Here is a 21,063-nt window from a genome sequence, read left to right on the forward strand (position 1 = left end):
TAATATAAAATAGATATTAGAGAGAGAATTATGACCTGTTTAACTTCCTAACACTAGCTCTAAGCAGCTTGCCAAGATTTTTTTTAATCAAAGCAAATATTTAAATAATCATAATCATTTGAATTGTGTGTTTTTATGCAAACAACCACTATAGATGACAATAACAAAGTACAGTACAGTACTGTGAGTACCCTCCCTGCCCTGAAAAATAGGGCTTTGTGGACCTTCAGTGCATGTTTTTATATGTTGGCATGCTGGGGGATTCTCTGTTTTGTTAAGTTTTGTTAACGGAAACATTACTACCCAAAACTTACTTATGAATAAATAAGTAATCTATCCTTTTTAATGCACTAAAGGAAACTGGGAGAAACAATATTTAGTTTCTTTCTGTGTATGCAAATACTCAATGAAATGACAATAAAGGTGAATCTTGATCTTGAATCTTGAAAACAGTCAGTCCTGTACGGTTCAAAAACTCCTGCATATAATGTCATGTTCTTAATAATGTGCTGTTTGGAGTGATTTTCAGTATAATAAATGCTGAAAAATAAGTGCGCAGTATGTTTTCTATAAATTAATTTGGTGATAAAATAGAGGTTACGTCTGACAGAATTTGTTTGCCCCCCTGGCAAAAATTGTATGAGGAGGTACGTGGTGTAAAACGTTTGAGAACCATTGAGATGGGGGATAGAGGGACAAAATCTGATCAAATGTGCACGCTCCGGTGGTCAAGACATGTAATAACATATTTGTCTATTGTGAAATGGGTGCAGTTACGGCCTGGGGCCACTGGAGGACGGTGCAGAGTGCAGACATATAACTTATTCTTAGAGTGTTTAGGGAATATTGGTACTTGGTATTGGTACTGAAATGGTGATGTGATATATCAGCATGTGATATGGGCAGTTTGCTGTGGCAATGGGCCACACAAAAATCTCTTGGAGTTGATATGTAAACACAAGTCAACTAAATGTGGCTGCATTTGCACAATGCATTCAAAAGAAATCTGGGGGCAGTTTTAAGAAAATGACATGATCAAGAATAAAGTCCGAGAGATGTCCAAACAATGTCCAAAAAATATCGGAAAAAAATGTATGAGAAATGTCCAGCAAATTCCGTAAAAAGCCTGAAAAATGTCAGAAAAATATAAAAAAAATCTAAAAAATGGCCGAAATATGGCTGAAAAATATCCAAAAAAATGGCTGAGAAATGTCCAAAAATGTCCGAAAAGTAACCAAAAATTGTAATAAATATTTTTTTTCTGTATTTTCTGGATCCACATTTGGTAAATATTTAGAGCAAAAAATGTAAGTGTAATCAAAAATGTTCAGGTGGAAAGGGGATCACACCGCTCACGACTTCTGTGCCAAAATGTACAATGTGTAAATAGTGCTGGAATACATAGTGATGTACTGTATATAGACAAACATTATTACATCATCCATACAGTATTTATTTCAGCACTATTTAAACCTGTAAACCTCTTAGCTGAATCGTAATGTGTATCCTCCTGAAACTGTTTTGCACTGCATGTACTGTAAGTACATTTAGAGTCAAATTCCTTGTAACATACTTGACCATTAAAGCTGATTCTGATAATACAGGAAAAATATGTTATGTTGTATTTGTGAAAAATTATTTATTTAATTTTTTTACAGGAGGTCCAGGTGTTTATTCACAAGATAAGAAAAATCTTTATTAATCCCCAGCAGGGAAATCCAGTTGTTGCAGCATCACAAGGACAGCAATAATAAATAGAGAAGTAAAATAAATACATAATAATAGGTATAAAAAACTAAAATAAGCAAAGAATAAAACTGTATAGAAAACTACACAAGAGCATATGGAGACACAAACTGTAAGGTGAAGTGACAGTAGTGAGATTAATAGCACTGCACCAGACTGATGATAAATAATGGTACTTATAGTGTTTGTCTGTAATAGTATGATGTAATATAAATATAATATAGAATATGATGCAAAAATCAGTAACATATTAACATAGTATAGTATAATATGGTAAATTACACAAGTATAAGGTAGTGATATAATATATCATAATATAGTATAGTACAGAAATATAACAAAAGAGAATGTTAAAATATAAAAACGGTATAGTATGGGTATATATATATATATATATATATATGAAAAAAGTCTGAAAAATGTCCAAGAAATGTCAGAGAAATGTTCGAAAAATATCCGAGAGAATGTCCAAATTTTTTTCGAAAAACAGTCCGAAAAATACCCGAAAAAAATTCTGAGAGATGTCCAAAAAATGCCCGAAAAATATCCCAAAATTCCCAAAGATTTCTGAAAAAAGGCCGAAAACATTTTCCGAGAAATGTCCCAAAAAATCTGAAAGATGTCCAAAAAATTTCAGAAAAATGTCCAAAGAAGTCCGGAGATTTCAGAAAAATGTCCGAAAAAATGCCTGGAAAATGTTCGAAAATGTTCGAAAAATGCCCGAAAATTATCCGGAAGAAGTCCGAAAAATATCCGGAAGAAGTCCGAAAAATATCCGGAAAAATGTCCGAAAAATGCTTGAAATATGTTCTAAAAATGTCTGAATAATATCCGAAAGAAGTCTGAAAAATATCCGAAAGAAGTCCGAAAAATATCCGGAAAAATGTCCGAGAGATGTCCAAAAAAGTCCAAAACATTTCCAAAAAACGTCCGAAAAATATTTTAAAAAAGGCCGAAAAATATCCAAAACATTTCTGAAAAAGGCCGAAAAATACCCCAAAAAAAAATTCCGAGAAATGGCCCCAAAAAATCTGAAAAATGTCAGAAAAAAGTAAAAAAAAAATCCGAAAAATGTCCGAAAATGTATTTTTATACATATAATATTAATCTAAACATAATGCTCAATTCCTGTATCAATATTTAAGAATTGTTATGTTTGGTTTTGTTTTGCCATGTTTTGGGATACAGGTGATGTAATTGACCATCATGGCAGTTCTATGTCGCAATTGAAGGTCAGACTCTCCATGTGGCCTCTCGCTGCTCTGAGTGCTCCTCCTGCCTGTCACTCAAAACAGTATAGTATGGCTACATATATATATATATATGTATACATATATATATATATATATATATATGTATACATATATATACGAAAAAAAGTCAAAAAAAATGTCCGAAAAATATCTGAAAAGAATGCCCGAAAAAAGGCCGAAAAATATCCGACAAAATCGTCCGAGAAATGTCCGAAAAAATTTGAAAAATATCTGAAAAATGGTCGAAAGATGTCCAAAAAATTTACTAAAAATGTCCAAAGAAGTTCAAAAATTATCCGAAAAATGTCTGAAAAAAGGCTGAAAAATATACGAAAAAATGTTCTGAGAAAAAATCCCAAAAATATTGGAAAAATGTCCGAAAGATGTCCAAAGAAGTCAGAAAAATATCCAAAAATTGTACTAAAAATGTTCGAAAAATGTCTGAAAAATATCCGAAAAATTTCCGAAAATGTATTTTTATACATATAATATTAATATAAATATAATGTACATTCCCTGTATTAATATTTAAAGTTGTTGTTTGGTTTTGTTTTGCCATGTTTTGGGATATAGGTGATGTAATTTTGCAAACTTTAAACCATCATGGCAGTTCTATGTCGCAATCGAAGGTCACACTCACTCTTGCTTCTGATTGGACCACACGCTGTAGCGCCCGCCCCCGACCCTCTCCATGTGGCCTCTCGCTGCTCTGATTGCTCCTCCCGCCTGTCACTCAAACCAGCTCCAGCCAATCAGATGTGTTTGTCCTTTTGTCCCGTTCCGGTCGCCGGGCAGCTTCTCGACACTCTCCAACATGGCGGCTGCGGCTGTGTTCCCCGTGTCCATGTCCATGTGTGTGCGGGTGAGCCGGGGCCTGCTGAGGCTCCGCAGCGGGGCGGTGACTGCCTCTAGTCAGGCTCTGGTGGACAGCGGCCGGACCCTCTCCACGGAGAAGCCGGCTCCGGTCGGACTGGCTCAGGCGATCCTCCAGGAGAGACTCCAGCAGCAGCAGCAGCAGCAGGTCAGACAGCTAGCTGCTCTAGGAGCGCTCCCTTTACTCACCGGCTCAGCCGGTGTCTCCTCCTCAAACTGCTCTGCACTGCATGGACTGTTAGTGCTCTGAGAGTCAGATGCCTTGTAACACACTAAGCCATTAAATAGATAAATAAATAAATAAATAGATAGATAGACAGACAGACAGACAGACTACTCTATATGACTGAATGGTTTTTCATGCTTCCAGCTTGTAGAAAGTCCTCTTTACTGATTGATATTATTTTGTATAGTTCGCACATATTTTACTGTAATTCGGATTTTTTAAAGCAATTTTTTCATACATTTTATTAATAAACTTCGTATATTTTTCACATATAACTTTTTGATATTTCTGAATGGTCTTATTCTGATATTTTTGGGGATATTCTTCAGAAAATGTTCACACATATATATATATATATATATATACGAAAAAATATCCAAAAAATGTCCAACAAATGTCCAAAAAAATGTCTGAAAAATGTCTAAAAAATATCCCCAAAAAATGGCTGAGGAATGTCCAAAAAAGTCCGAAAATGTCCGAAAAAAACAAAAAATAAATCCAAAAAATGGCTGAAATGTGTCCAAGAGATGTCCAAAAAAATATAAAGAAAAAAAAAAAAGATATCCGAAAAGTGGCTGAAATATGTCCGAAAAGAAATTCCGAAAAATATCCAAAAAATGTCTTAGAAATGTCCAAAAAAGTCCGAAAGATTTATAATTATACATAAAATATTAACATAGATACAATGCACATTTCCTGTGTTAATATTTAAAGTTGTTATGTTTGAGAATGGCACCAGACTGATGATAAATAATATAATAATACAGTGTTTGTCTGTATTAGTATAGAGATGTAATATGTTGGCGGGGACTACACTGCACATGGACGTTAAAACAAACCCCGCCCACACGAGCTGCCCGTGGTGATCAAATCGAAACCACTTTCCTCTGACATGTCTAGCCTCAGGTTAACCTATAAGCTACTTTACACCTCAATATTTAGCCCCAAAACACAAACTCTCACACTGTGTTGATCATATATTGTGTGTTATTATGTCAGGATACATGTCAACTTTATAAATATGACATTAAGGCTCCATTCTGTGTTTCTGCTGAATGAATGAAGCTGAGATTAGGGAAGCTAACAGGCTAGCTGGCTAATGCTAGCATGCCTCTCTACTGGTTCTCTCTGTGAGTTTAACAGTCATCACCTGAGCTGCTGCCTCTCCTAACACAATACTGAACTACATAGTGTGTGCTGTTGTACTGTGGTTAGTTAGCATCAGTATTAGCTGTTCCTCCTCTCTCTGGCTCTCTGTAATGTTCTCTCTCTGAGCTACCAGTCTCTCTCTCTGAGCTACCAGTCTCTCTCTCTGAGCTACCAGTCTCTCTCTCTGAGCTACCAGTCTCTCTCTCTGAGCTACCAGTCTCTCTCTCTGAGCTACCAGTCTCTCTCTCTGAGCTAACAGTCTCTCTCTCTGAGCTACCAGTCTCTCTCTGAGCTAACAGTCTCTCTCTCTGAGCTAACAGTCTCTCTCTGAGCTAACAGTCTCTCTCTCTGAGCTACCAGTCTCTCTCTCTGAGCTACCAGTCTCTCTCTCTGAGCTACCAGTCTCTCTCTGAGCTAACAGTCTCTCTCTCTGAGCTAACAGTCTCTCTCTCTGAGCTACCAGTCTCTCTCTCTGAGCTACCAGTCTCTCTCTCTGAGCTAACAGTCTCTCTCTCTGAGCTACCAGTCTCTCTCTCTGAGCTACCAGTCTCTCTCTGAGCTAACAGTCTCTCTCTCTGAGCTAACAGTCTCTCTCTCTGAGCTAACAGTCTCTCAGGGCTTCATGATCTATCTGTGGCAGTTGTTAGATAAACTGTATGTGTTGACAAACCAAGGTTTGTTTGCTCTGAAGGTCAGATCAGACCCCCACCCTTCAGTTAAACCTTCCCGGAAGCTCAGAGCTGCAGCACACACACACACACGCGCGCGCGCACGCACGCACACACGCACGCACACACAGACACACACACACAATCACCATATGTAACTGACATGCTGCTAAAACAATAATAATAATTAGATCTTACAGGAGACTTATGCCTTTTGCATGTTCAGTGTTACTCCTGTAAAATAAAATATGCAATGTTTTAATACTAGAATCTCTCGCTGTGTGTTTCTCCGTAAATTGAGCGTTTTGATAGTTTAACAGTATTTATATCGCACTTAAACCTGCTTTATAATATAAAAGACATGAAAATCTCACTTTTTACAATATGGGACCTTTAAGAGAAATAATTTTATTTAGGGATGGTTACTGAAAACCCGGTATTAAACGAGCCGCCGGGCTCAAGACCGTAAAGTTAGTATTTATCATCACGCTGTTACCAGTGAGATATTACAGAGTTCATAAAGCGACTTTGCTGTTGTAAACATGACTGTTGTTGCTCTAGAAATAATATTTAACGTAGTTATATTTAAAATTATTCAATTCCAATCCGGTTCTGAATGTAGTATAGTATAGCTAATATTCACACTTCAATATTTGTTTATTTATCGTAAGTCATATCGTCATCGCAATATTGAACAATGTTATCTCTGATTTTTCCCATATCATGCAGGCCGAGTGTAAAGCAGTAAATGTGCTTGTCCTTTAGCAGAATTGGTGCCGGGGGTTGGTACATGAGTTACAGGTTGTGCTCATTGTGGTCTCAAGTACCGGTGTTAGTGTGTAAACAATGGAGAAAAACTGTTAAAGGATGTTTTGACGTCAACAGCAGAAGAGATGTGCACGTCCTGAAAGAGGACAGAATCTGCTGCTTTGTATTGAAACTGTGAGATTTAACCCGTAACTCTCTAATGGTGAATCTGCTGAAGAATATCTTGGCTGTAATATTGCATGTTTTGTGTTTCATGATAATTTATATTTCTCTTGTAAAGTCCTGCAGAGTAGATGTAGTATTCTGTATGATGTTGTTTTTGTAACATAACTGATGGATGGACTGAATATAAGGAAACCTGTTGTTGTGCGACATGTTTTAATGGTAGATGAAGTTGCATTGAAGCTCACACACGTCTGCACCTCTCTGTGTTTGTGTTCTCAAAGTTAGAACAACTTCAAGACATCACTTTTTGCTTTTGATTTGATCTATTATATGTATTTCATAGACTAAAATGCTCTCGGTTAATCCCAAAATAAAGAGAGATTAATATCTAATGATGCCAACCTTTAGTTCCAGCCCTACAAGCAACGATGAGGTGTTAATCTGATCTGTAATCAGGTGATTCTCACCCCTCCGTTCAGGTCCTTGATATCTATAGAACTGTTGTTAAAGACCTTAATAACGATGGTTTATCTTTGTGTTCGTCCAGGGCAAGCCTCCTCCTGAGGGAGGCGAGGGCGAGAAGGAAGGAGAACATACAGGACCAGAGGACAAGAAGCAGAAGGAGAACACCGCCTACGCCAAGAAGATGGTGCTACGGCTCGCCGGGCTCATGGGAGTCGGCGGAGCGGTCGGCATGGTCTACCTGTTCGGTGAGTGTGGAAACTTTTAAGTGACTGCTGTCACTTTTAAAATCTTTTTAAATGTCTGTTAACAACTCACCAGACAGAAGAAGACAAACTGATTATTTTGCCAGAAAAAAACTACAAATATTCCGGTAAACTAATCTCTGGTGTGATTTAGTCCAGAGACTAATGTGCTGTTTTACCCAAAAACATATTGATTGTGAGACCTTCAATTTGTGCAAACAAAGGAGACTTTGCAGCTCAATGAAACGCTCCACTATCACGCTGTCAGTTTCTGTCCAGTCATTGCTGTGATTCACCACTGATGCTTGTGACCTCGGAGTGAAGTTACGACTTGTTATTATCATGAAGGAATTTTAACTGCAACACTGACTGGATATTCACTACTTCATTTAATCTGGACAGATCTAGCTCTGCTTTTCCTGTCATTGTGTGAAACCCAATGTGTTTCCATCCTTTACGGGATGTGTAGTGTTTACCACGCTGGATTTAAAACATGAGGGTGCAGGTCGTATCCACGCTGACCCTCCACCGTTTGTCGTCTCAGCCGGCTGTGGTTTGTTTTGGTTGACGGATACGGAACGGATATGATGTCATGTTACTCAGACTACAACAATAAAAGCGATAACTTCCTTCTACCTCCACATAGACTCAAATTAAGCAAATTTGAGTCTATGTTGAGCTGATTTAGTGTCGGCACACTTTCAACACGCTGCTGTGAATTTCATCCGTCTTTTTCTTTCCCTTTCTGATGTGTGGTGGAGTTCTGCTCTCCTCACAGGTAGGATATCCTGTTCCTGTTGTAACAGAATCTGGCATTAAGAAAATCAATTTCAAAATCGTAAAAAAGAAATTGTGATACATAAGTGAATCGATTTTTTTCCCCACCCCTAATAAACATAGAATTGATATGAATATATCGGCCCCATTGGCACCGATATCCCATCCAGCTATTTGAGTCGGAATCGATGCATCCCTATTTGTTTGGTACCAAAAAAGTACTGAAGTTCAATAAGCAGCTGTACCCTTTATGATCCCCTCAATAGAGCCATAAGTAGTCTATATATTAATATTAAACATGAACATTATCTTTGCATCACAACTTGTTGGTCATTAGTTTTGTTTTTTCAGAGAGAAACTGTTTCCACACAGGTGATAAATGTTGTTTCTGACTGTTTTTAGGCACCAATTCAGTGGACGAACAAGGACACGTGGTGAGTTTTACTGTCACACACACACACACACACACACACACACACACACACACACACACTTCCTCCAGGTGTGATTCTGCACACATCACCGACAGTACCTGTCAGTGCCTGTGTTGTAAGCTGATGGTGGTTTAAAAGCTTGTGTCCACACGGTGAGGACCGTTCAGGGACATTCTCATGTTGACCAGAGCCAAGCTGGTTTAGTGTCGGCACACTTTCGACACTTGGCTGTGCATCTCAGCCGTTCTTTTTGAAGTGCGGTGGCATCCTGCTCACCTCACAGGTAGCAGATCTTCTTCCTGTTGTAACGGGAACACACTTCACAGGTGGCCGTGAGGTGTGTCCCCGTCTGTCCAGAGGTGTGAATGTGGACAGACGACTGAAGGGGAGCCGTCGCTGTGGGAAAGGAAGGAGCACACTTATCTCACCTGTTGTTCATTGTTTTTCGTTGTTGTTCCGCTGCTCTACGAGGCGTCGCAGCACACTCGGCAGGTAGATGAGACGTCGTGTTCGTCTGAGCTGTGAGGTCGGGAACGTCGGGGAACATCAAAGAGCCCGATTATCCCACGTCCACACACTAATGACCAGCACTCCCAGTCCTCTCAAGTACCTCTGACTGATGTCCCGGTGCTACTTCAAGGAAACTAACTGTAACTGTACAATAATCTGAATTATCATTTTAAAGATGTAAAATCATCATCAGTCGTCAGTTCAGCTCACATAAGCAGTGACACATTTATTTATATTTAACAGTCACGCTATGGATCTGATCACCAGCTAAAGGTATTATACGTAACAATTTACATGTAGAGACCTTAATGTGACTTAAAACCTGAGACCTTCCTCGACTTTCTTGGTTGCCTTTAACAGCCTGTAGTCTGATTTCTTTGTAAGGAAATTGTTTAGTTTTCACATATTTGACTGTAATTTTGGGGATATTTTTCAGACAATTTTCACATATTTTTTGAATATTTTTTTTACTATTTTTTTCACATATTTTACTAATAATTTTCCATCTTTTTTTTTTTTTTTGATATTTTTCACTAATAATTTCCCAACATTTTTTGGATATTTTTCACCTATTTCCGAATGTTTTTTTTCATGCTTTTAGTCTCTTTACAAACAGATGTTTTTAAGTTAAGTTTTCCCATATTTACAGCCACTGGTGTTATTAATAACAGGGATTCTCTGAAAGTTACATACAGCACCTTTAAGTAGCAGCAGTCGGTAACGTATAATATTCATAATGGAAAAGTCTGATTTAAAAAATGTACATTTTGTGTTTGTGCATGGGAGTTTATTCTTGACCTTCATTTTAACCTAATATAATATTACATAACAATATGATGATATAATAATAAAATAATATAATCTTAAATTACTTGCAAGCTTTTGGAGCTTTCTACCACATCTCAAGGTCTTCATCTTTGTGCTTGTTGACCGATAGAGCTAGCAAGTGGACCTTTGAGTTTAGATTATATTGTTACATAATTGACTGTAATTAGAAATAAAGGCCTGCTGTGCATCAGAAAATATTAATAACATAGATGTTATCATTTATTATCTTCAATGTCAAATACTACCGCACTAATTTAATCCAAATTAAAGATTCGTACCTTGAGATAAGTTGAGGTCTCAGGTTTTATGGTCCTGGTCTCAGCTCTCATACAGGATCTGCTGTTGGAGGTGTTGTCCTGGGAAGACGGGCCACTTCAAAGGGCACACTTCTCTCACATTAGGGTCCTTTTGTTGGTACCAAAGAGCCAAAACATGTCAGGATGGCTTCCTGCTAAGTGCTCTTTGTCATCCAGAGTTTGAAGCTGTTGGCCCGAGAAAGAAGAGTCTGAAAGAGAGAAATGATTTTTAATTCCTTTACTCCTGCAGCAAAAAGACAGAAAAATTGAACTGCAGAGGTCTCTGGGAGATTAACCCCACATGCAAAAAGTATCATATGTGATTATTTATTTAGATCCTAACTAATATGAATATCAGAGGTCACTGGATTCAAGTCCAAATCCATTATTTTGAACAAAAGGTGCAGAGATGGGCATCAGATTGGGCACTAAAATGCAGGATAAAGAGTCACCAGAACAATCTACCCTGACTTGTTTTGGGGTCACATCTGTGGCGTGTGACGAGGTGTGGTTGTGGGAAAGATGTACTGTCTTTTGTCTCGGCTCAGTTCACTTCCTCACAGCTTCCTCCTTCAAAGAGCACACTTATCTCACCTGGACGTCCTGTCAGGAGCGCTCAGCTCAGACGACACACTTCTTCATGTCGGCCGTCCTGTGCACACTTATCTCACCTTCGCCCTGAGACTCTTAACAGAGGATATCTGCTAAACGGGATGGTGACATGTGGCGAGTGCCAGTGCTGTCTGGGAACTTCACTTTACTTCAAAGACTACTTTCTACTTGCATTTGAGTAAAAATTTAAATTAATTTTTATGACGTGACGTGTTCGTCTCAGCCGAGTCATCCATGACTTCCCTGTTTTTTACAGGGTCTGGTTCATGCAAACAGTTTTTGCTTTTGTGTGATTCCTTATGGAGAACCTCAGTTTTATAGATCTGTCGATTAAATCAACTTATCGAGTCGACAAAATTGTATTTTAGTCGTCTTAAGAATTCCTTTGGCCGAGAACAGCCCTAATTAGGGCCCGAGCACCGACGACGTCGGGCCAGCGAAGGCCCGATTGAAACTGTAGGAATTATTATTTTTCATGCAAATGAATTGCATTTTTCAGGCCTTTGCCATGCTCCAAAAGTTGCTTAACTTGGCACACTTATCAGACGCGGTGAACAATTTGATATTTTGAGGGTCTCGGGGTTGGGTGTTGTAAAATGGCTCGCTAGCGCCCCCTACAACATCAACCATCATTTTCTGTTAATAAGACGCTTCCTGATGGATGTTATTCCAGGATGAAGTTTGTAATTGCCGTGAAGTATTTGTTTTTTTAGAGAGGTTTTGTTCGGATGCGGGAACCAGGACCTGTCCTCTCCTCCGTACTGTACTCCTTCCCGGTCTCACACGTTATAAACCTCTCTGGCTGTATCCTGTCTAGCCAACAGGCAGACTGGATCAAAGCTGAGGAGGCATACTCCTCCTCCTCCTCCTCCTCCCCCCATCAGAGGGCACATGTCCCAGCTGTCAGAGAGGACACTTATAGGGGAGAAGTTCTTCAAAAGGACACACTTCTCATCAGCTTTACATCTGATTGTGTTCAGACATCTGAGGGGACGGGAAACTAGGACACACTTCTCTCATCTTGAGGGAACGTCTCAGCCTGGACGCCGTCAGAAGAGATCCAATTAGATCTTTCTAATTGTTTGATTCTTTCATCAGACGTTCAACTTGAAAGTCCGTTTCCAAAAGCCTCTGTGCTGACATTTTATGATTATGCCAGTTATTTTCTTAATTCATCTTTTAATTTCTTGGGCGATAAAGCTTCAAATGGTGAAAGATGCGTCAGGACCCGTACACATGCTGTGTCTAAAAACGGGTGGAAAACGCCAACCGTGCCGCTTTTATCCAAGGTGCTTGGGAGGTTGCGCTCCTGTCGCGCCTGCCGTTACTAAGCAACCAAAACCTGCACGCTACAATGATGATGATGATGTTGCTGTAATTTAGGAGGAAGCCTCAAAGATAAATGCATTTCCAGCAGCGTAAATCCCTCACAGACGCTTTACTGCTCCATTTCTCTATCGTCAGTCTGGCTGACCTTTCAACCGGATGTTGTGACGTCCTCGGTCAGAACGGGTGAAGCCAGTAAAATACTCCATGGGACAGATGGATTCATAAAGCTCTTGGTAGCCCTGCGCTAAAAAACTTCTCCTCGCTGTGATTGGTTCCTCGTCACATGACATGCAGTGCACACTGCAGCGTTCCAAAAGCTGAAAAATAGGCGCGTGGAAGCGCTTGTGCGCCGCACCGCGACGGCGTAGCTCTCCTATTTCCTCCTATATTTGTGCACGCCTGCCACACGCTTACATTGACAACAATGGATTTGAGGGCGCAAAGACATGCCGTGTGTACGACGCCTAAGAGAGTCACGGACAGTTCAAAACACCAACATATTTTAGAACAGTTAACCGAGTATTTGTCAACTATTAAATTAATCACAAACTATTTTGATGATCAATTAATCCGTTTGAGTCATTTTTAAGAAAAAAAAAAGTCTAAATTCTTCCAGCTTCTTAAATGTGAATATGTTCTGGTTTCTTTACTCCTCTGTGACAGTAAACTGAATATCTTTGAGTTGTGAACAACATTTAACACCATTTTCTAACATTTTATAGACCAAACAACTAATCAATACATCCAGAAAATATTCAACAGATTAACCAACAATGAAAATAATCGTTAGTTGCAGCCATAAAAATATTTAATATGCTGTAAAGTAAGACGAGCGAAAAGTCTTCCTTTTGAGAAGCTGGAATTGTCACATTTTAAAACGATTAATCGATTATTGAAATAATTGCAGATTAATTTAGTCAATGAATCGACTAATTGTTGCAGCTTTAAATGTCTTTTGAAGTGTGATAAATTCATGTGGCTCTATAAGTGGAAATGAGCAACGTGCACTCATCCGGTCACAGTGTTTTAGTATTTTATATTGTGATATTTCATATATAATGTATCCTAATCTCGTACAATCTCGTGCAAATGTATTTGATAAACTATTTTTAGATAAAAAAAACAAATATGGTTTTCTTCTTTTGGACTTTTCCTGCAAATTAAATATGTGACAAACAAAACAACATATATGAAATAGAATGTGTTTGTTTCTAATGAAATACAAACATCCAGCAGAGTGAACTACTTTAGTTTCCAGTGCTGAGGTGTGAATGAGGGGGAGAACCAGATCAGGCTAAACTGGTTTACAAACTGCACCAGAAGCCACATGTGGAATATGTAAAGTGATTTGACCTGCAGCGCTGTAGTGTAGGATGGTTGGTTCCAACATGTTCATAAATGACATGATGTTATTTGTCAGCTGCTCTTATTGAATTTGTATTAATGTGACTTGTTTGTGGTTTAATAGATTATGGAAGGTCCTTTTCTTTTTCTTTAGTTTAGTCGTGTCTCGTGGTTCACTGTAAGAGGTGTTGAGACGGCACACTTCTCTCACCTTCCTGTCTCAACTTTAAGCTTTCTATCTGTCAGAACTGGACATTTGTTGTTCTTCAAAGTGCACACTTGTGTCAGCGAGGTGTGATAAAGGCCCTATTCCACTATTCCAACTCACAGCTCAATGAAGCTCTCTTCTTCAAGGTGGGGGGATTTAAATACAGCGACAAGCTTTGGGACCAACTTCCCTCTCTGGCAATGAATAAATATCAGAATCAGAAATACTTTATTGATTCCCGGGGGGGAATTGAGTTACGTTTTGCTCCCATTTTAGAATATATATATATATATATTATATAGTGTGTATATATATATATATTTATATATTATATATTATATATATATATAATACATTATATATATATATATATATATATATATTATATATATATTTATTATATATTATATATATATTTATTATATATTATATATCATATATTATATATATATATATCATATAATATATATATATTTTATCTATTCTAGCCTAGATATATTAAGAAAGAAGAAAATATAAATAATAAATATGTATAAAAACAGTGCAAATAATAATGCTGAAAAATAGGATTTAGAATTAAGTGTGTAAAAATAATTAAGAATAAGTAAACCAGATTATTGCAGAGCTGAATTATGGCATAAAAGTATTGCACTGTTAAATCAGTATTGCACAGTTGAATAATAATGATAATAAATGATGGGGTTATAGCTGCTGATAGGGGTAAAGCATATTACATATGTATAAATATACAACACTTAACAATCTATTGAACATGTCTACTGTGTTCTAGTCTAAAGGGTACATTCGATCCTAAATACAACCTATTTACTTTAAGTTTTTAACGTCTGTATGACGATAAAGTAGATGTAATTGAATGTCTCTCTTATTTTGAGCAGTTTACAGTAAATGTTTGTAGCGTATGTTTGTGGAGCGTGCTCCGTGACGAACACTAAACGGAGTTGCACGTCGTCGGTAAGGTCCGCTGGTTAAGTCGGCATCGATGCATGTTATCTGATGGTTGGATGATGGTGCACATGTGGAGTCTCTGCAGGGCGGAGCGTCACAGCGACCCCACAATAAGATGAATGATTGATTAAAACAATGTGTGTTCCCAGATTCCAGCTGTTGACTCAGGGAGAACATTCAAGTTCAAGTCTTTATTTGTCGTTTGATATGCACAACAAAACAGTCGTTGTTCTCTCCAACGACGTTTATAAGGATATCTTATTGTACATGTTCTCTTTCGGTGACGTATTTGTGTCACAGATGAAATCCCGTAGGACAGACTCCCCTGCTGTAGGCCTCTACTTTTATAATGTAATAGTTCAGTATTTATGTCCTCGTGGGAACCGGTCCCCCTCCTGCTCTCCCAGGCTGCAGCAGCAGCAGTCGTACCGAGGTGTCGATGAGGTTTAACGGCCTGTTTCACACCTCCGTCGGTCCACGCTGACCCACCAGCAGCTGAGCTGTGTTCCTGACATCAATTCACCCCCGTATGTTAGCATCTGGTTCCCCTCTAATGACCTCTGTTCAACGCTCCGGCAGTGTTGGCGAGAAGACGTTTCGTACAGCGCTCTCGCTCCTTCTCTCCCTCCTGACACTTGATGTTTTAAATTAAAATGAGTCGCGTTGTCGTCTGTTTTCAGCTCGTTGTAAAGTTAAGGGATTTATTATAAAATCTTAGCTGAGAATCTAATGTGTTTGTTGGAGGAGTTTTTCAACTGAAGGAACTTTTCCAGAGGTTTTATTCAGGAACTTTTCCTACATTTCAACTTCAGTAAGTCCTTCATCCCGAGTAGTACACGTAGTACATGTTTGTTTACACTTTGTTCACTCAGACAGAAGGGAGTTATTGATAGTTGTTTGTATTTTGTCATTTTATTAATGTTTTTATGGAAGTTTGGTCACTCACTAAAGATGAGTACATTATAGTTGCCTCTCACCTCTCTGTTTATAAAGAGCCCAGCAGGTGAAATACTGGAAATCATAAATAATGAATGATGATGATGATGATGATGATGATGTTGAGTCAGTCAGAGTGTTTGGTAAATCCAGCTGCAGCTCTGCGTCACGGCCACCAGGTGGAGTCAGACACCCGAGCTGTGAGCTCTGTCGGTCCCACAGTCTCCTTCTCTGACTGATCACCTTCCTGCATCACCTGCTTCTTCTCCTCCTCCTCCTTCATCCATGTTTCTCCCTCTCCGTCTCCTCCTCCCTCTTCCTCTTGCTTTTCCTTCTGCTTCTTTCCTTCCTCCTTCATACTTTACTTTTACTGCTTCTCCTCCTCTTTCCTCAATGTCTCAATTTGTCTTCCTGATTCTTCAAATCTTTCTAGTTCATCTTCTTCTTCTTCTCTTCCTTCTCCTTCTGCTCCTTCTGCTCCTTCTTTGCACATAGAAGTTTGCCTTCAGGGATTTCTACTAGAAAGGGCTGCTCCTTCTTCTTCTTCTGCTCCTCCTTTTCCTTATTCTTCTGTTCCTTCTCTTCCTCCTTCTTCTGCTCTTCCTCCTCCTTATTCTTCTGTTCCTTCTCCATCTTCTGTTCCTCCTCCTCCTTCTTCATCATCTCCTTCATCTTCTTCTTCTTCTGCTTCTTCTTCTTCTTCTCCTTCTTTGTTTTCTCCTTCTCCTTCTTCCTCTCCTCCTTCTTGTTCTTCGTCTTCTTCTCCTCCTGCTCCTCCTTCTTCTTCTTTGTTTTCTCCTCCTTCTTAATTTTCTTCTTCTTCTTCTTCTTCTTCTTCTTCTTCTCATTGATCTGATCCTCCTCCTCCTTCTTCTCCTCCTGCTTCTTCTTCTCATCCTCCTCCTCCTCCTCCTCCTCCTTCTTCATCATCTCCTTCTTCTTATGCTCTCCTTCTCCTTCTTCGTTTTCTTCTTCTCATTCATCTTCTCCTCCACCTTCTCTTCCTTTTCTCCTCCTGATACTTCTCATTCTTCCTCTTCCACTTTTTCTTCTTCTCCTCCTCCTCCTCCTCCTCCTCCTCCTCTAAATGCTTCTCTAAAATGTTTTTGTTTATGACGGCTGCTGCGTCTCCACATTATTTTCATGAATCTGATGATTCATTTCTTGATATCATCTCTCAGTGGTTTGTTGTATAAAACCTCAGCAGGTGTGTCAGTCTAACCCCCCCACGGTGCCACATGCTGCCCTCCAGCCTCTCATTGATTGATTGATTGATTAATTGATTTCTGTCTGTTTCACCATCGATGGCAGAGTGGGATTGATTTGTAGTTTATTTGTCGTCACCACAAACGTAAAACCCCGAGTCGTCACATCACGTGCACCGATAGGTCCTGATGAGATGCCGACACGTTTACTGTCAACACCACACACTGATGGATTGATTGATTGATGGATGTGATTGGTTATCAGCCAGCTGTTCAGATTTCTAATAACTGTTCTCACCTTTCTGCCTCCCTGACAGATTCCAGACGAGTTCGACAGAGGTGAGTGTCAACTTCCCTTTTTATCTCTTCTTCACTCTGTGTTTTCACAACTCAAAAACATGATCCTCTGATTGACAGACGTCTCGTTATACATCCTCAGACTCATCGGTGTTTTCAGTCCAAAATGGCGCCAGTCAGCAGAAAGAGAAACTCAGTTTTTTCAGTATGTTTCTCCAAAAAATATTTTTGAATCGGACCTAAAACGACAAGATAAGGAACTTGTAATCTGAATTTTCCCACTATCTTCTGACATTAATATGACTAAAGAATGAATCATGTTTAGAGGAGACTCGATGTGTCTGAAAACACCAAACAACCAAAACAACCAGCAGCAGACTGACTGAGAGATGCCTTTCCTTCAGTATATGTGTTGTTATTGAATGAACAGTGTGTGTGTGTTGTATTCACGCTGCCTCGGACCAGATGAGTCCTCCTCCATCTTCTACTGAACATGTGTGTTTTTATTGACACCCTGGCAGAAGCAGCGACGTGTGTGTGTGTGTGTGCGTGTGTGCGTGTGTGTGCGTGTGCGCGCGCGTGTGCGTGCGTGTGTGTGTGTGTGTGTGTTGATGTCGGTGTTTGTTTGAATGATGGATCAGTCCACAGAGCCTCGGTGGCACTGCCAACTGGTGTGTGTACCAACCACCCATATGCCCCTATCCCATCATTCATCCCCCCCAAACTGCCCATCTGACCACCCCAAAACACACACACACTGTCATTCACGGTTATTTATCCAGAGAAAGAGAATCAGCAGATGAAGGAGGTCAGAGGTCACGCATAACGTAAGGACAGACAACCAAACTAAACTTCCCAAAACTTCCTCGGATTCAAAGTACCTTTATTGAGTCACATTCTCATATTAGAGAGTTTTTCTCTTGTGTTCATTTTGTTGGTGAAAAATGTGATAAAACGCCAAAAAAACTAAAACCTCACTTGATGAGATGAAACGTCATTCAACAATAATTGTGATTAAATCTCCATATGATATCGTTGACGAAAAAAGAGGACAATAAAATGGAATTAGAAAATAGAAACTTAAAGAATGTCTGGATTAGTGATGCACCGATACCAGTATTGGGTCCGATACTGTGCTCATGTACTCGCAAAACGGCTCCGATACAACGGCACTGATACCACTTTACGGCAACGTGCCATTAACCTCTCTTCACCATCTTTTGGGTCCTATCGCACGCGCTCACACTCCACCTCCCCGACTGTACGGGCGAGACGGGCCGGTGGTGCACCCGCCAGGATCCCACCTCAGCCGGCTCGCGCCGGCTCTCACTTTCATTGCGCCACGGGGGTTTTGCCTTCAACCTCTGACTCGTGCATGCGTTAGACTCCTTGGTCCGTGTTCCAAGACGGGTCGGGTGGGTTGCCGACATCGCCGCAGACCCCTGGCGCCTTTTACGTGGGCTGAGCCCCGTCCTGGGGACATGATGCGGTCGGGGCGCACTAAGGACAGTCCGCCCCGGTGACACTTTGGCCACGGCCCCGGGAAGTACCTGTGTTTGTAGTACAGCGTAAATATGCGGTGCAAAGAATTCACAACCCGGCTTTTAATAGGGAAAAAATGGAGGAAACCTCAGGAAGAGCAACGGAGGAGAGATCCCTCTCTCTGGATGGACAGACAGGAAATAGATGTTTTATGTACAAATGTATAAAACTCAGATAGACGTATGATCTTAGAAGACTAAAGACGTGGTAATGTACAACATCAGCAACAAATCAGTGTTCAATGATGAGCTGGAACATCAACACAGATTCTTGTGATGAAGATGATGATGATGATGATGATGATGATGATGATGAAGATGAGTCCAGATGATGTTAAACTAATCTGATAGATCTGCTGTGATTTGACTCCCCCTCTAAACGAGTTCTGATCGCCTGCTGCTTCCAATAATCACTTCATCAATAACTCTCTGTCCCCAGAGGATAATCCCTCCTCCTGAATCCATCCATCATAAAACACTCCCCGAGGTCCACTTTGTCCTCTCCTGACTCATCATCCCTCCCACTGTGTCTGTAACTTTATTACTGTCTGTCTCTATCTGTCTGTCTGTCCATCTGTCTCCGTCTCTGTCCTGGTCCCTCCCCGAGGTCCTCCGCTCATAAAGCTAATGTGTTGTTTACAGCCGGCAGCTTGTTTTGGTTTTCACCAACGCTGAGGCTAAAATTAAAACGGGAGGAAAAGTGAATGGAGTCTGGTGAGGACAGACAGGAGAGGATGGGGTGATGTGTAGATAGATAGAGGGATGGATGGATGGATGGATGGATGGATGGATGGATTGATGAACAGAAGGAGAGGGATGTGGGCACGGGGGGGGGGAACACAGAGGTATTGACGAAGGGATTATTGGTATCAGCAGGCGATCAGAATTAGTTTAAAAGGAGAGTTCTGTCCCGTCAGATCGACCTGATGGAAACCTCACAGCTGCTGCTCACACACACCAGTATGCTCCGTTAGACGCCGACCTCCCACGCTGTCCTCCTGCATCTGGTCACATTTTGCAGTACGCAAGCCGGCATGCTTTTCTGGCTGTTCTTACCCACAATCCTCTGCACAGAGGAGGACGCGTCACATCGACTGAGCCGCGCCGAGAGAGCACAGACTGATGACAGCTCGTTGACAGAAGCCGCCGGGTATAAAGCGCTAAAACCCTGAAATGAGTTATCATTTTAGCACTTCCTGTTCCCTCGTGTGGAAGTCAATGGGTTATTTGGATGTTTTTAAATTGTCAGTTAGATGTCTGAAATAACGTCTGTGGATAATAGAAGCTGAAGAGATTTTAACGTTTACTTAAAACACGTTAGTAAATATCCCACTCGTACATTTTGAAGCTTTTACGTGTCTTCAAAAAGGCGGTTGTTAACAAGCGGCTTAATGAGACGACTAAACGTCATCACGCTGATTCGTACTCCTTTACAGCCTCGTTGTGTCATGTGACCGTGGTGGAGTTTGTCTGCAGCCTAACGTTTAGCTTTTTACTTCTGGATATTGCATTCAAAAATCAAGATGCCAAACCTTTCTTACTTCCAGCTTCTCACTTGGAAACGTTTGCTGCTAACTGCGTATGTCTGGGTTGTGGACAGTTGGTTGGACAAAACAAAGACATCTGTGGATGTTACCTCTAATAAAAGACATCCCTCACTATGATGTGACACTTTACAAACCAAACAATTAATGAATTAGTCAGAGAAATAGATAATTGTCTTTTATTGTGAATCAACTCAAGTATGGAGTTTTTGGTTGGTTATATTTTTTGCATCTGGACAAACTTCAATCAGGGAATTTAGAAATTCATAGCATCACGTCGTCATCAGTTATAGATTTCACTGAAAGGTGATAAATGATATTGATATATGATTATTAGCTGCTGACTCGTACGTGGTTCAGATCTCTGTAACATTTCCCATCAGCCCTCTTCAGAGGGCCAATCAGGACCTCTGAGGGACCTCTGAGGGACCTTAGGGACCGGGGCCAAATATTCCCTGATGAGTTTAGAGACCGGGGTAAAAGTTCATCATCCCTCAGGGAGCAACGATGGATAATCTCTACTCCTTCATCCCTTTAATTGTCTCCTCCTCCTCCTCCTCCATCCCTCTCAATCCTCATCCTTTTTATCTTCACCTATTCACTCTCTTCTCCTCCATCCTGTCTTTGTCCTCTTCCTCCAGTATCCTCTCCTCCGTCCCATCTTCCCCATCTGCCACCTCC

At 40.1% G+C, this 21,063-nt stretch overlaps 1 protein-coding gene across 1 annotated transcript in view; it reads left to right on the plus strand.

Moving 5' to 3' along the window:
* The first annotated feature begins 3,782 nt into the window (after positions 1 to 3,782).
* Positions 3,783 to 21,063, plus strand: part of timm50 (translocase of inner mitochondrial membrane 50 homolog (S. cerevisiae)) — a 40,641-nt gene continuing 23,360 nt past the window's right edge. Inside the window, 4 exon segments of the mRNA XM_037775535.1 lie at positions 3,783 to 4,020; positions 7,396 to 7,558; positions 8,735 to 8,766; positions 17,318 to 17,339. Of these exon segments, the coding sequence (XP_037631463.1) occupies positions 3,814 to 4,020; positions 7,396 to 7,558; positions 8,735 to 8,766; positions 17,318 to 17,339 (424 nt within the window). The 5' untranslated portion in view covers positions 3,783 to 3,813.

Source organism: Sebastes umbrosus, chromosome 7 (assembly GCF_015220745.1).
Source record: "Sebastes umbrosus isolate fSebUmb1 chromosome 7, fSebUmb1.pri, whole genome shotgun sequence".
NCBI lineage: Eukaryota > Metazoa > Chordata > Actinopteri > Perciformes > Sebastidae > Sebastes > Sebastes umbrosus.